The sequence below is a fragment of the Myotis brandtii genome, unplaced genomic scaffold (genome assembly GCF_000412655.1).
Source record: "Myotis brandtii unplaced genomic scaffold, ASM41265v1 scaffold236, whole genome shotgun sequence".
Classification (NCBI taxonomy): domain Eukaryota; kingdom Metazoa; phylum Chordata; class Mammalia; order Chiroptera; family Vespertilionidae; genus Myotis; species Myotis brandtii.
This window is the reverse complement of record NW_005358901.1, coordinates 1,686,378-1,701,712: the sequence shown is the minus strand read 5'-3', so window position 1 is coordinate 1,701,712 and position 15,335 is coordinate 1,686,378. Positions and strand designations below refer to the sequence as shown.

Genomic DNA, 15,335 nt, shown 5'->3' with positions numbered 1-15,335 from the left:
CGGACCCACGTCCCAAGACCTGCTCCTGCAGGTGCGTGCCGGGCCTCCAGGGGGCGGCTGGGCACGTGGTGGTGGTAGGGATTAAAGGGCCCAGGGGAGGCTGGGGACAGAGAGGGGGAGTCGGGATAGAGAGTGAGAGTGGGGGAGCTAGGAACAGAGAGTCAGAGGGGTGAAATCGGATTAGAGAGAGTGTCAGAGGGGCCAGGGTGAGGTAGAGAGTCAGAGGAGGGAGGCTAGGGTAGAGAATCAGAAGAAAGGCCAGAGGATGGAGGCTGGGCCACCAGTTCTGATTTCGGCTCCCTAGTGTGTGACCTTCTCCCTAGGTCCTCCTGCAGGAGCCCAATCCCGGCATTGAGTTCGAGTTCTGGCTCCCGAGGGAGCGCTATGGCCCCTTCCAGGAGCAGGCCCAGGCCCTGGGCTGGTCCCTGAGGCAGCCGCAGCCTCTGGAGGGGGAGCCCCAGTCCCTTGAGCCCCAGGAAGCCCTGGCTGCTTTCCCCACACGGACCCCAAAGCCCACCCCAGGTGAGCAGGGAATAGCCACTATGGGGGCGAGCAGGGAGGTGGGGCGTGTGCCCTAACTGCACTCTCTCGCAGATCCCTGCCCACCCTGTCCCGACACCCGCGGTCGTGCCCACCGGCTGCTCCACTATTGCGGCAGTGACTTCGGTGAGAGACCCTTTTCCCCAACCCTCACCTGGCCCCTAATTGACCTAAACTTGGCTACTTTCCTGCTGACATCTGACCCTGTTTTGACTTTACTCTTGAGTCCTTGATGTGACTCCAACTTGACCCCTTCTGGCCCTAATTTGACTTCTTGATTTGGCCCTTTGCTCTAATTTGACCTCTAAGTCCTCATTGATCCTGACCTGATCTTGACCCCAGGACCCTCTCCACAGTCCCTAGGGGCCCCCCATGTCCCACCTGACCCCAAGTTTCCTCCTATGGCAACGGGGTGCATGAATGGGTGTCCAGGTTGGACCATCCAATTGGCCTCAGCACCACCCTGCCCACAGTGTTCCGGGCTCGAGTGCTGGGCCACCTCCGCCAGGCCCAGGAGACCCGCTATGAGGTGCGTGTGCAGCTCGTCTACAAGAACCGCTCGCCACTGCAGTCCCTCGAGTATGTGTGGGCACCTGGCCGCTGCCCCTGCCCACCAATGGCCCTCCATCGAGAGTACCTGCTGGCTGCCCAGCGCCTGGTCAACCCCGATGGCACTCAGGACCGGCTGCTGCTGCCCCATGCTGGCTATGCCCGGCCCTGGAGCCCCGCCGAGGACAGCCGAGTCCGCCTGGCTGCCAGACACTGCCCTGTCTGAGCCCTCAGACAAGAAAGATGTGCCTGACCAGGCTCAAACTCAACCTATTTCCTCTCTTGCCTGGCTTCCAAGGAACTCAGAACTATCTCCCACCACAGCTATGTACCTCTCCCTCAGACACACTTATACACCTTTGCGTACAGTCAGTCAGATCCACTCTCACAGTAGGCAGGCGCTGATGAGAAAACACTGAATTGCTTCTTTAACTCTGATTTCTTCTCTCACCCTGACTGCCAGGAAACTCATAGCTTTCTTTTACTCAAAAACTTTGTGTCTACTTTTATTCCCCTTGCCTCACACTCACTTGCTTAGAGACACTCTCACACGCAAGCAGGGCCCATAGGAAGACATGCCTAAGGAGACATTGTAATGTATCCGTTTCCCCTCTTGCCCTGGCTACCAGGAAGCTCCTCACTATGTAACTCCCTGAAACTCTGCGCTCTCTCTTCTTGCTGCCATTTACCCATTCACCACAATGTATTCAGAGACATTGTCACAGACATACCCACTAGAACACATGCCTAACTAGGCACTGTTACATACTCATTTCCCCTTTTGTGCTGACTACCAGAAGGCTCAGAGATCATCTTTTCTCTTTCAATGTTGTATTGATTTCAGGTGTACAGCTTAGTGGTTAGACAATCATATACTTACATAGTGCTCCCTTTGATATTTCCAGTACCCAATTAGCATCATACATAGTTATCATAATATTATTGACTATATTCCCTATGGTTTACTTTACAGCCCCATGACTATTCAAAGATAATTTTGACAACCTCAGCAATTCTAGAAGGGGTTCCTCCAGTCCACACTGCTGTTCACCCCTTTTATATTTCTACTTAGTTTTTACAAGCAATTTTTTAAAAACAAGGGCACACTTGGCCACAGAAATGTGTGGATGCACTGGTAGTGGGATCCACAACTGTGCTCTCACAGCGTGTACACATGTGATCTCACAAACCCCATCCCCTCTACCTGGTCCATTCCCCACCTCCCCTCAGAATGTCTGACACTCTGTGGGAGGGGAGGACAGGGACTATATGAGGATGGGGGGTGAGTACGGGGTAAGCATGGCTTTTATAGGTCCCAAGCCTCTTCTCCAGGCCTGCTTGGGGGCCACACATTCATCTCAGACCTCCCCAGCAAAGGAAGCAGTCAGAGCCCCTCCCCTCAGGCTATCCTCATCTTCCTGTGTTGTCATAGATTCTCTTCATTTATTCTTCTGGAGCAAGAGGGCAGACGTCAGTCATGTGAGAAGTGAGGGTGTGTGGGGGGTGGCTCAGCAAACCCTCCCCCACTCTGGGTGGGGGCGCTGTCTTCTGCCTCCCCGTTCTGGATGGGGTGCCCCACACTGTCATTTTGGGACAATCTGCTCTTCTGTACCATCATGGTTGTGTTTTTCCTGGTAGCATGGATACTGGCAGTGGGCAAGGGGCACACAATATGCAGGTCTCAGAGCTGGATGGGCTCAGCCCCTGACTTTGCAGATGACCTGAGGGCAGACCACTCCCCTCTCCAGTACCCTTTCAGCCCTTCCTGGCTCTGATCATGGGAATCACACCCCTCTGGATTCCTTCCCTAGCCCCTCAGTTCACTCATGCATTCCTCCAACGGGTATTTATTGAGTGCCTACTGTATGCCAGGGGCCCAGCAGTGCTTAGACCATCCCAGGCCTGGCTCTGTCATCTGCAACGAGTGCTGAAGCTGGAGAAACCTCAGAGCCCCAACTTTCATGGGCAAAGTGGGATGCAGTTCTGGAGGGAGGTGTGGGGCCTGGGCGCCCACTGGTGGCAGGATGGGGGAAAGGTAGTCAAGGCACTGGTTACCTGCAGCCCTGCTTCTGTACCTCCTCCTCCACACCCACTTCTCTCATCTGCACTTGCCTTCCTCAGGAATGCCCCTCCTCACCCACCAGCCTTACACCAGCACCCACTTACGGCTCCATTCTTCCCACCACTGGCCTGAGGTTGTCCCCGCTGCCTCCATGCAGTATGGGGATATGTCTGGGAATAAGGGTCTCAGGCCTTCTCAGCCCCAGAGCTCCCAATCCCAAATCATCTGGACTGGCTCATGAGAGGCCCTTGCTCCTGGGAAGGGCCAGCACAGAGTCTCCTCCGGCAGGCAGGATGGCCTGTGACTTCCCCAGCCCTTCACAGCTCCTCCTGTAATGGTCTTGTAACACTCCCAGTAAACATGCCATTGTTTCGATCTGCTCTTTCGTTTTAAAGCAGTCTAACCATTTAAAGAGAGAAGAAAACCTTGCAATTCTAAAGTTGCTCAAATTCAACAGCGTGGTGGTTCAGGAAGGAACTACCATTTGTACTTGCCAAGCAACGTATTACGCTGTTTTGCATTGAAACACTAATAACTCCAGGTGGTTACATAGAATGACAGAAACAAAGTGAAGCGTTCTGTTTTTTTCCTCTTTACAGTCAGCCCTCGGCCCTTTTTCATTAGTTACTGTGTCCCTGCAGGGATACGCTAGCCCATCCGGGTTAGAGGCACACACATTGCCCGAAGTGACTGCAAATGGGTAGGAACCTCCTCTTGAAGGAAGCACAGGTGGCACATCCTTGCTTGTCCAGAACCGGGAATTCTCCAAATTGACTTCCCACCGATGGTGATGTTTATTAAAAGATGAATTAAAACAGGCATGTTTGAAACTTGCATCCATATTAGTAAAAATGACAGTAATTGTAATTATTTCATTAGCCCCACAAAAGGTGGTTTTCGATATTTCTGAACGTCAGCTCTGGGGGGTCTGTCATGTTTTTCCTTTCTAATTCTCTGCAGAGGGCACCACTCTGTCATCTGCCCTTCTCTCACTGACCCTGTACCAGACGGCTGACACATGGGAGGACACATGTCCACTTAAAGAGCCACAGAAAGCCCTGGACTGTCTGAGAGCTCACAGGTTTAGATGTGGACATACAGGTGAGGTTGGCAGAACCACTTTGGAAAACAGTTTGGCCGTGTCTGCTATAGATGAACAAAAATCACAGTAGCAAGTTAGATATGTCCAAGTCCCAACCCCCAGAATCTGTGAATGGGATCTTATTTGGAAAAAGGATCTTGGCAGATATAATTAAGGGTCTCAAGATAAGATCATTCCGGATGACCTGGGTGGGCACTAAATCCAATGACAAGTATCCTCATAAGAGACATGCAAAGGAGAGACAGAGAAGAGGGCCATGTGACAATGGAGGCAGAGACTGGGGCGATGAGGCCACAAGCCCAGAAGCTGGAACAGGCAGGAAGGACCCTCCCTGGAATCACAGGAGGGAGCGTGGCCCTGTCACACTGACTTCTGGCCTCCATAATGTGAGAGACTAAATCTTTGTTGTTTCAAGGCCCCCCCCTCCCAGCCCCCAGTGTGTGGTAATTTGTTATGGTCACCCCAGAAGACTCACAGGCTCACCCTATACTCTCCAATCTCTGAGAAAGGAGAGCTGCACTCACCAAAGGTCAGTTCTAGAATGTTCCTAGCAGCTTTAGTCATAATAACCCAAAATGGGAAACTACTCAAATGCCCATCAACAGTGGAATGGGGCAAATAATTCTGGCCTACCCACAGAATGAAATGCTCTCCACCAATGAAAAAGAGCAAAGTACTGATAATACCCACAGTGGTGTGAGTCTCAGACACAGCTCTGAGTCAGATAGGAAAGGACAGAGATACCGTTGCGGGTGGGGAGTGACTGGGAGGGGGTGGCCCTGTTGCCTTAGTAGCTCTGAGTCACTGGTTACACTTTTCTGTAGGTTTAAGAATAAAACAAACAATGTGCTCAGCTGGCGTGGCTCAGTGGTTGAGCACCGACCTATGAACCAGGAGGTCACAGGTTGGATTCCCGGTCAGGGCACATGCCCGGGTTACAGGCTCGATCCCCAATAGGGGGCAAGCAGGAGGCAGCCAATTCATGGTTCTCTCTTATCATGGATATTTCTCTCTCTCTCTCTCTCTCTCTCTCTCTCTCTCTCTCTTTCTCTCTCTCTCTCTCTCTCCCTTCTTCTCTGAAATCAATAAAAATATATTTTAAAAAACAATAAAAAATATAAAATAAAACAAGTCTGAGGGGCTAAAGGTCACTGTTTCCACCTGGGGAGACAGGTGTGTGTCCTCCCTATCTGTACTGCCTGGTGAGCTGACCAGGGCAGGGGGACAGGGACAGCCTCTGAGCACCTGTTTCACCACCTAGGGCAGTGATGGCAAACCTTTTGAGCTCGGCGTGTCAGCATTTTGAAAAACCCTAACTTAACTCTGGTGCCGAGTCACATATAGAAATTTTTTGATGTTTGCAACCATAGTAAAACAAAGATTTATATTTTTGATGTTTATTTTATATATTTAAATGCCATTTAACAAAGAAAAATCAACCAAAAAAATGAGTTCGAGTGTCACCTCTGACACGCGTGTCATAGGTTCGCCATCACTGACCTAGGGACAGCAGGGTCGGGGGGATGCCAGGTGCAGAGTGAGCCCAGCACTGCCCCACCCCCAGACCACAGCCACAGCACATTCTTCAAACAACTGGGCCAGTGATAAGCAGATTCTGAGATCCCTGTCCCCAACACCCACGTAGGCCTCTTAGCAGACCTTTGATCAGTCCCTTCCTCCCTCTTGACAAATCTTACATCCCCAGCAAAAGCCAAAGTCCTTACCACACCTTCCAGATATCTGCACGGTCCACCCCCTGGCTCACCTCCTCTCTCCCCCTCATTCACTCAGCTCCAGCCACACAGGTCTCCCTGTTCCTCCTACACTCTGCCAGGCTCTGCCTTTGTAGAGGCTCTTCTCTCTGCGTGGACCACCCCTGTCCGATTCTCACCAGATTCATGCCCTCACCTTCTTCATGTCTTTATTTGAATGTCATTTTCATAGACAGGTCTTTCTCTGACCCTGACATTGCAGCCCTGGCCCCCTCAACTTCGGCTGCATTTTCCCCATGTCATTCACCTCGCTCTGACATGTTTTTTTAAAATTAAATATATATATTTTTTTTTATTGATTTAAGGGTGAGGGAGAGAGAGAGAAACATCATCATTGTGAGAGAGAAACATAGATCAGTTGTCTCCCATATGTGCCCTGAACTGGGGATCGAACCCGAAATCTGGGTATGTGCCCTGATCAGGAGTTGAACCCACGACCCTTAGATGCACAGGATGATGCTCCAACCAACTGAGCCACAGGGCTCCCTCTGACATGTTATGCATGTATCATGCCAATTGTTGCCTTCCCAAACTACCAGGAGTGGGAAATTTTTAACTCTCTGGGTCAATACTGTAACCCTGGCTCCTAGAGGAGGGGTTGGAATACAACAAGCGCTCAATATCCACGTAACACTCAGCACTTCCTCCTTTGTTAGAATTCTCAAGGATGAGGACAGGGGCAGTGGTGTTGGTGGCTGCAGAGGGCTGCCTCCTTTTTGGGGAAAGCTGTCTTCGAGTCACCACCAGCTGGGAACTGCAAGGCTGGCTAAGGAGCGAGGGGCATGGCATGTCACAGGATTGCAAGACTTGGCTGATGTGTTTGGGCAAAAACTGGGTGTCTCGGTCAGGGACCGTAGGGTCTTCGCCTTCCGACGCCGCGCGCACCCACCCCAGAGCAGGAGGTTGCGGGGTGGGGCAGGAGGTGGTGGGATCTGTGGGAGATGGTTGGCCAGGGGCCCTGAGACTCATGAGGACCTGAGGCCGTGCGTAAGGCTGGACTGAAGTTGAGCAGAGTCGGCCAAGCGGCCAAGCGTAGGCCTGGGAGTCGCTTTCATCCCCGGTCGGAGGGTGGTGGGGCCTGTTGGGCGGGTCCGAGGGGAACTCGACCAGGGCTGCCTTTTCTGTTAAGCCTTCCTAGAGCTATTAATTAGTTTAGCAAATGTTTATTGACCTGCTACTATGTTCCAGGCGGAACACAGCACAGGACAGACAGAAATCTCAGCCGCTGTGGCGCTCACAGTCTAACGGGGCAGGCAGGCGAGAGGCAAGAGAAATAGGTAAAACACGTCATGTTGAGATGGAGACATGGCGGGTCATGTAGATTTTATATAGAGGGACCAGGGAAGACCTCCCTGCAAAGAAGGCATTTGAGTCAAAACTTGAAAACAGTGAGGGAGAGTGTGAAGGCGCAGACCCAGGCACCTCTGTTCTGGAAGGATCTCCGGGGCCCTCCTTTAGTCCCTCAGTTGAGCCAGGTGCCCCAAGGTCAGGCTCCACAGCCTGATTGTCCCTGCCCTTGCCTTTCAGGCCTGCCCTTCCTCATTTTTCAGGGGTCAGCTCACTCACCACCTCAGGCATCTCTCCTTTTTTGTCACTGCTTCCTTTTCTCTCCATATTTCTTGGGTACCCTCTTTCCATTTTCTGTCTCCTTGCCTGTCCTCAATTTAAATGGCAAAGATTTCCTTTTACTCACTAGTGAATACCCGGCGTTTACTGTGGTGCCCTCCTCTGCCACATACTAAATACTACTTTTTTTCTTAATTGAAAGAATAGAGACTAACTGCCAAAAAAAAGAAAAGAAACTGGGTGTCTCCAGACATTGCCCAGCACCTTTGAGAAAAAACTGCCCCCAGTTGAGAACCACTGAGTTACAGCCTCAGAAGCACCTGCAGTGTCAGGGTTTGCGGTTCATCCTGCTAACCCTTCTCTTGTGTTTGCATCAGAAGCTGTGGCCCCCTAGGACCATGGGGAAGCAGAACTTGGGTGGCAGGAGCTGAATGGTGAGATGGGTGGCCTGATGGATTCTGTGGGGCCCAGGTCCTCCCCAGCTGTGAAAGCAGATGCCTTTGTGTTACAGCCCCTTCCTCAGGGGACAAAACCAGGCCCCCAGGCTCCAGGTGGAGCTCGTTGCAGGTGCAGTTCAGGCTTCAGGCACCCCTGCTTCCACTGAGACCGCCGCCTGGTCCAGCTCCACTCCCACCCCCACCCCGTCCCCCAGCTTCCAGTTCAGGGTCTGCCTCCAGGGATCTATAGCTGTACAGGGGGGCATTCTATATTTTATATACTGTTGGATTGGATTTGCTATTCTTTCTTTGGGCTTTTTGCATCTGCATCCATTCCTGATTTCATGAACGGGGTCATGCCAGCCTCACAAAGGAAACCCAAGTGAAGGCTGAAGGAGGCCCCGTTAGTGTTCACCCAACTCCCCTCTCTCCATTTCCATGAATGCCAGTCTGTCAACTGCCAGCCCCAAGGCCTCTCTGCTGCCTGCAGAGGGAGCTGGCTGAAACGAATGGCCACTGCTCCCCCAGTGGATAGTCCCTGGATCCCTCAGCACCTGAATAGAGGGTCTCAGGTGTGCACTGGACACAGGTTCCAGGCTTGGCCACACCTACTTCTTTGGCTCCTTCCCCTACCCACTCCCTACTGAAGCTTCCTGAGGTCCCCTTCCAGAAAAGGGACTTGTACTCCAATTCTCATCTCTGATTCATCTCAGCCACTTGGCAAGACCATAATTCTGGGCCTCAGTTTCTTATCTTTAAAGTGGGGCTACACAGCAACCTCTCCTGATTAGATGGGAGGATCCCTGCAAAGAACACCTGGTTCCCCCCACATACACACACACCCAGGACAGATGGCAAAAGAAGGCTCTGCAAGATGTATTTTATTGAGCCCTGTCCTAACAGGATAGGTGTTTCAGGCGCCAGCAGTGCTGTAGGTATTGGAGCCAGGAGTGGTGGTGGGGCCAGTGGCAGGTGATTTCAGTGGTGGACTCTGAGGTGTACTCCAGAGGGAACCCAGAAAGGTAGGAGGCAGGCAGCTCGGGCTCTGAGGTATTGGTTTGGGGCTGCTGCTCGTGCACTGAGGTACTGGTTGGGGGCTGCGCTGGGGACGTCTTCTGATGTTTGCTGGACTTAGAGGCCTTGGCGGCTGACTCCGTTGGTCTATTAGGGCTGTCGTGGGGCTGCATGGGGATGGTGGTACCACTGGGAGATGGCAGTGTTGGGGACGTCTTCTGATGTTTGTTGGACTTAGAGCCCTTGAGGGCCGACTCCCCTGGTCTATTGGGACTGCTGTGGGGCTGCATGGGGATGGTGGTACCAATGGGAGATATCAGTGTTGGGGACGTCTTCTGATGTTTGTTGGACTTAGAGCCTTTGAGGGCCGACTCCCCTGGTCTATTGGGACTGCTGTGGGGCTGCATGGGGATGGTGGTACCACTGGGGGATGTCACAGTAGGGGGGGGCTGGCTGGAGAAGGTGCTGGGATGATGCACAGAGCCTGAACCAGAGCCGGGGGACTGCTGGGCTGGCTGGGAGGGGCCCAAGGAAGTGACAGATGGTTGGGGGTGCTGCTGACCATAGGCCTGGGGCTGGTTGGAAGAATTGGCTCTCGCACTAGATGCTTTTGAGGAAGACTGGACCTGGGATTTGCCAGGCAGCTTGGAGCCACTGGCAGAGCCTGTGACCAAGGATTGAGAATGGGACGGGCCAAAGGTGGTACATGAGGCGTTCCCAGAGCCTGGCTTGATTGGGGCTGAGGGAACAGAGTGGGTCTGTTGTGAGGAATCAGTTGAGGAATCCGTGGAGGACATGGTGTCTTTTAGCTGGCCGGCCAGCTTATCTGCACGGGGACTGGGTAGGGACTTCACTTGTCCTTCTGGAGCTGAGTCACGGTTACTTTGGCTGCAGAGAGAGGGCCATGGGGGTAAGGTAGGTCTGGCCGAGCTCTCAGGTCCTGGGGCTATGCTCAACTGCTAGAGAGTGGGATGGAGGCTGCTGGGGACCAGGGTAGGGTCAATGACCATCCTTGGTAAGGATAGTCATCTGCACATATTCACACATATGTAGGTACACTTGTACACAATCACACACATAAATGAACTCACACAATGCACAAACCAGCCCACGGTCATACACACACACACACACACACACACACACACACGCATGCTTGCACTCACACGTGCACATATGCATGCATACACATATAAAACTTACTTCCTAGGGGTGGGGGTTACCTATGGTTGGCTCCAGTAGCAGCGGGGGGCCCACCACCATAGCTGTTGGGGTGACGAGAGCCCGGCTTCGGGCCAGGGTCTGAAGGACTGGTTTCCGAAAGCAGAGGAGAGAAAGGCAGACAGTGAGAGGAGAAGCCAGAGCGCCTGATGCCAATGGCCAAGATGCCAGATGGAGACCAGTCAGAGTCAGGAGGAGGGGAGCCAGGAGTGAAGGTAAGCAGGGGTGGATAGGCTGGGAGACAGACAGACCCAAACTGGGACAAACTAACTCCCCCATGCCCTACAAGCACACACCGTCCCGGGTTACTCCTGCTGCTACGTCCAGTGCTCGCCCGCTGAGGTCTCTCATGATGTTGTCCACGGCCTCGTGATGCTTTAGAAACAGCGGGCGTATGATTCGACGGTACAGCATGTGAGCCCCATTCCACGGCCCGGGAATCATGCAGAACAACAGGAAGGCGCACTGCGGGCATGGATGGCAGTTACACTCGGCCCAGATCTGTACCCCGGGAGGAGGGGTTGGACCTCTTCCGTCAGACACTGGGCTATGTGGACCTAGGCCCACACAGACACCCCTTAGGATTCGTCTGGCCACCCCCATCAGACACCCTCTTGGATGGACTTGGGCTGCCCCCATCAGATACTCCCCTGGCTGGGCCTGTTTCCACAGGGAAGGGACTGAGTCTCCCCCGACACCCGAGGAGGCAGCAGGGCGGGCCCCTCAAACCCCCAGTCTCTGGTTGCCTGCCTGCTCCCAGGAGATCCTATCCTGTGTGTGTTCCAGTGGTGCGTACCTTTCCCACGTAGTAGAAAGGGAACCAGGACAGGAGTAGATCGCTGAAGAACTCGGCAAGCCCGAATAGGCTGTATACCACCCAGTAGGTGAGCCACACAGTGTCGTCTTCTTTGCTTGGACTCTCGATAGCTTTTATCCTGGGGGGGGGGGGGTGTGTGTGACAGGATCAGGGGCTGCCTGGAGTCCCTCATGCTCCCCACCTGGACAGCCAGCCCATGGGCACTCACGAAGCATATGCGGGGTACACAAACCCGATGAGATTGCAAAGTAGAGGTGCCCCGTAACCGAACAGAAGATACAGGCTTAGCAGAGTGGTGGCTCCTGCAGAAAAGAGGGCATGGGTGGGGGTCTGGCTCACTCCACGCCCAGTCCGCAGGCTCCCAGCCTACTCTTGGCCTGGCGGATGCACCCCACAGAGTTGTCATTCCTCCCACAAGCCTTAGTGACCTCTCCAGGGTGTGCTAGTCTCCACACAGCACCTGGACGACCCCCACCATGGCTCTGAACACTGAGTCTTGTGTCTGTAATTAGTTAACATATCCATCTCCCCTATTGTACCGTGAGCTCTCCAAAGGCAGGCAGGGTCCTCGGCCCTGGTGGATACAGAGTAGCTGCCCAATAAACACTTGCTGAATAAGGAATCATCTGCAATTATAACCACCTCACCCAGGGCCCTATAAGAGGGGTTGGGTACATGAGCCCTAAGTAATAGGAGAAAAACCTAAAACTGAGGCCATTCTATCATTAAGACATGATTACTGGTGAGCGGACAAAGGCAGAGGCAATTTAAAATTTCATCTTAGGCCTGGTCAGTGTGGCTCAGTGGTTGAGCATCGACCCATGCACCAAGAGGTTGCCAGTTGGAGGCCTGGGTTGCAGGCTCGGTCCCTAGTGGGGGGCATGCAGGGGGTAGCCGACCAATGATTCTATATCTCCCTCTCCTGCTCTCTTTAAAATCAATAAAAATATATTTTCAAAATGTCATCTTAGTGTGGAGTTTCTTAGCCTGGGCTGACATCTGGGCCAGGTCATCCTCTTTGGGGGGCTGGATCCACCCACTCAATGCCAGGAGCATGCTGCCATGACACCACAGATGTCCCCAGACACTGCCTAGTGTCCTAACAGGGGCAGTATGGCCCCATTTGAGACCCCCTTGTCTTAGGCAGCAAAGGGCAGTACAGAGCCTCTCAGATCTTGGAGAGCCCTCTGTTCTTCTACTCACTTACCATGTGACACTGAGAAAGTCTCTCTCTCTGCTTGAAGACTCAGTTTCACCATCTGTCAATGGGGTTACAGTGACCCTGGCTCCTAGGGTTGTTGTGGATTAGCTAAATACACTCAACAGAGAGGACTCATCCTTTCCCTACATTACTGAGGGACTTTGGTCACAAAAGCACTCCCAGCAAAGAGGCTCAGAGGAGAACAGTGTGGGAATATGGGGAGCCAGAAGCATCAGCCACTCTGAAAACAATTATTGTAACTGCCACATCTAAGTGCTACTTGTGTGCTTCTCTGTTCTGTTTCATGCAATGACAAGACCTAAACAAAAGCTGTCAGGGAAAGGGGCTTGCCCAGGGTCACTGAAGAGCCTTTACAGCTTCCCATGTCCTTCACAGAGGCTACCTTCTGGACCAAAGGGCAGAGTCACCCATACACTTCCCTCCACCTGCATTCGTTTTGATCCCAGAGCCTGGTGTCAGAAGTGGAGGAAGTCCTCCCCAGCTGGTTCCTCTGGGTTTCCTCCTGTTGCCTGGGGTAGGGTATTGGGCCATCTGCGACATGTGGAGCCCAAGGGTTCCCACATCTGGGCAAGGGGGTGGGGGAACGTCACCGCTTCCTCAGAAACCGCTAGTCAGTGGCTCTCCCAGGGCACCCCTCCGCTCAATCCCTATTCCTGCAGCCTCAGCAATAGGAGGATGATCTTGTACATGGGTTGGGGAGGGGGGGACATGGCCTGAGATCAACAACAGATGGGGCTCAGGGGGTGAGAAGAGGTGAATACTCCACACAGGGCAGGTGGCAGGGGCATCCTCCCACATAGCCCTTGCCTTTTGGGGCCTTAGTTTCCTTTAACTATCAGCCTCCCTAGTGGCCTCTTCCCAGTGGGTCCCTCCCCAGTTCTCTATGACCTAAATTGCCCAACCACTGGTACCGAGATGTGGAAAGCCAGGCTTGCCCGCATGGGCGGGTCCCTGGCTAAGCAGACATAGTTGGGCACTGGGAACCTGGGGACCAAATTTCAGACCCTCACTGGCTGCCTGGCATGGGGATCTCCGGCTGGTGGGGACATGGGAGTTAAGTGGACTCCCAGCATCTGCACATAGAAGGTGCTCAAAACACCTGGCACTGTCTGCACCCAGAACATGCCCCCGCCCCCACCAGCATCCTTGTGATTCAGTCCAGGGGGTCTTCCTAGAAGAAGTGGCAGAGTGGGCGCGCCTGAACACTGAAAAAGAGGGAAGGAAGGCATTTAACCATTTACTAACGAGGCAGTCTCTGAGAGTGGCAGGGGTCATCCCAGGTTATTGAGGAGGAAAGAAAGTGGAAGGACTAGAATGGTAGTTACAGTCAGGGGTGGCTGGAGCCCCTTCTCCCTGGTTTCCTATCCAATCTGTCTCCAACCCCACCACAACTGTCAAACAATCCAACTCCAACTCAACTATTCATGCACAGTAGGCCAGTGAGAGGAGAGGGCACGCCAAGCGGGGAAACAATGGGAGAGTAGGTGGGAATGACCCTTCCTCTTGGCAGGTAGTATCCCCTCTGAAAGAACAAGATCTCTACACTTGCTTTCAGGCTGGGGGTCATCTGGGAAGGAGGTGAAGAGACACTCAGGGCACTGGCACCTATCTGCCCCCTCCTCCCCTCTCCTACCCCTGGGGCCTGCAGGGCAACTGGAAGAACCGGACTTTGGCCTGGCGGGCACCCAGAGCCCCAAGGGAGGGGGCAAAGGACAGCCTCCAGACACGCGGACCAGAGTGGGGGTGCTGCAGGGGCCCAGAAAAGGGGTGGCCCTGGCCCAAGGTGGCACGGCGAGGGCACGGGAGGGGCTGCGGGTTCACCCGAGGACCCCTCCCCAGCCAGGATCTCAGCCTCCCCACTGGACAGTGGGCGCTCCGCTCCATAAGGCCCGAACCCTACAGCTGGGGCAGGCCGGATGGGGGCAGGCCAAGGCCCAGGTGCCCCAGAGCCTCAGTATGCAGGTCGGTGAAATGGGGCGACAGCCCCGAGCGCCCTCGGACGGCTCACCCGCTGCCAAGTACCGCTTGTCGACCCCGGTCTTGGCTTCGAGCGCCCTTAGTGCCTCGGTGGCCAAGTTCCTCTGTTCCAGAAGACTCTCGAAGCGCTGGCGCAGGCCGTCCATGGCAACGGCGGGACCGGGGTTGGCAGCCGGAGCTCGATCTCGGAGCTACGCACCGGTCCCGCCGGGCACGCGCCGCCTTCTTCAGAAGAGAGTCGCACCGCTCTACTCCCGGGCTGGTCTTTGCCTCCTGTTTGGTCCCCGCCTCCCGCCCGACGCACCGGCCAATGGGAGGGCAGGGCGGGCAAAGGAGGTGGGGCCTGCCCCGTCTCCCCCGCCTCATTGCCCTCTGGCGGGCAGTGGCCGCCGCAGGCGCGACCTGAAGGAAGAGGGCGGGGCGCAGAGGCCGAGGACGCCGATTGGTCGAGGGGAAGCGGGACGTAGCTGATTGGAGGGGCGGGGTCTTGGCCGGGGATTATTGGCTGAGCAGTGGAGCTGGGGGAGGAGAGAAGCGTGCTGTAGTAGAAAGAGTTGGTGGGAGGGGCCTGAAAAAGACCAGAGTTGATTGGAGAAAGGGTAAGAGATTCATTAGCAAGAACAGAGGAGGGGCGGGGCATATTATAAAGACTGCGGGAAGGAATCTGAGGGGCGGGTATGGGGCGGAGCTAAATTGAGAAGTGGCGCTCACTCTAAAGAGCAATCCTGGTTGGACGGGAGAGGAGGGGCTGATTCTAGGGAGGGGTGTGTAGGAAGGGGTGCGGCTAAATAAAAGGGCGGGGTCAATCATAACAATAGTGAACTCCTCTGGGTCAGAAGAATGGGGTCAATGTACAAATAGGGAGACTAAGGTTCCAGAGGGTTTGGGTCTGCGTGTGTCCACCCTCCCATTTCTGTCGGACTTCGCGCCTCCAAAGGGGAGACGCAAGGACCCCTGGGAGTTGAAGCCTTTCAAGGGTTGCTATGGTGCCGGGGGCGGGGCGGGCGCTTGGGCCAACGCGGCGGTTTGGCCAGGGGGAGGGGCTTTTGGAGGACC

The 15,335-nt window shown here is 54.2% G+C and overlaps 2 protein-coding genes across 6 annotated transcripts in view; one reads left to right on the top strand and one right to left on the bottom strand.

The window, feature by feature from the left end:
* ADAMTSL5 (ADAMTS-like 5) overlaps positions 1-3,968 on the top strand; it is a 7,860-nt gene extending 3,892 nt beyond the window's left edge. The window contains exons 10-13 of the mRNA XM_014540062.1: positions 4-31; positions 324-522; positions 595-666; positions 1,014-3,968. Coding sequence (XP_014395548.1) covers positions 4-31; positions 324-522; positions 595-666; positions 1,014-1,315 — 601 coding nt within the window. The 3' untranslated portion in view covers positions 1,316-3,968. The remainder of the gene's footprint in view (positions 1-3; positions 32-323; positions 523-594; positions 667-1,013) is intronic.
* Positions 3,969-8,889: 4,921 nt separating this feature from the next.
* Positions 8,890-14,671, bottom strand: REEP6 (receptor accessory protein 6). Of its 5 annotated transcripts, none has more exons than XM_005866700.2 (6): positions 14,311-14,519; positions 11,289-11,382; positions 11,060-11,198; positions 10,560-10,728; positions 10,266-10,352; positions 9,846-9,930 (listed from the first exon to the last, which is right to left on the bottom strand). In XM_005866700.2, exons 1-6 carry the CDS (start codon positions 14,423-14,425, stop codon positions 9,893-9,895), a joined length of 642 nt encoding a protein of 213 aa, XP_005866762.1. In that variant the 5' UTR covers positions 14,426-14,519; the 3' UTR covers positions 9,846-9,892. The 5 variants fall into 5 exon arrangements, with proteins under 5 accessions (XP_005866761.2, XP_005866762.1, XP_014395610.1 ...); XM_014540124.1 differs by having other exon boundaries at positions 11,313-11,382; XM_005866699.2 differs by lacking the exon at positions 10,266-10,352 and having other exon boundaries at positions 8,890-9,930; positions 14,311-14,671.
* Positions 14,672-15,335: the final 664 nt, after the last annotated feature.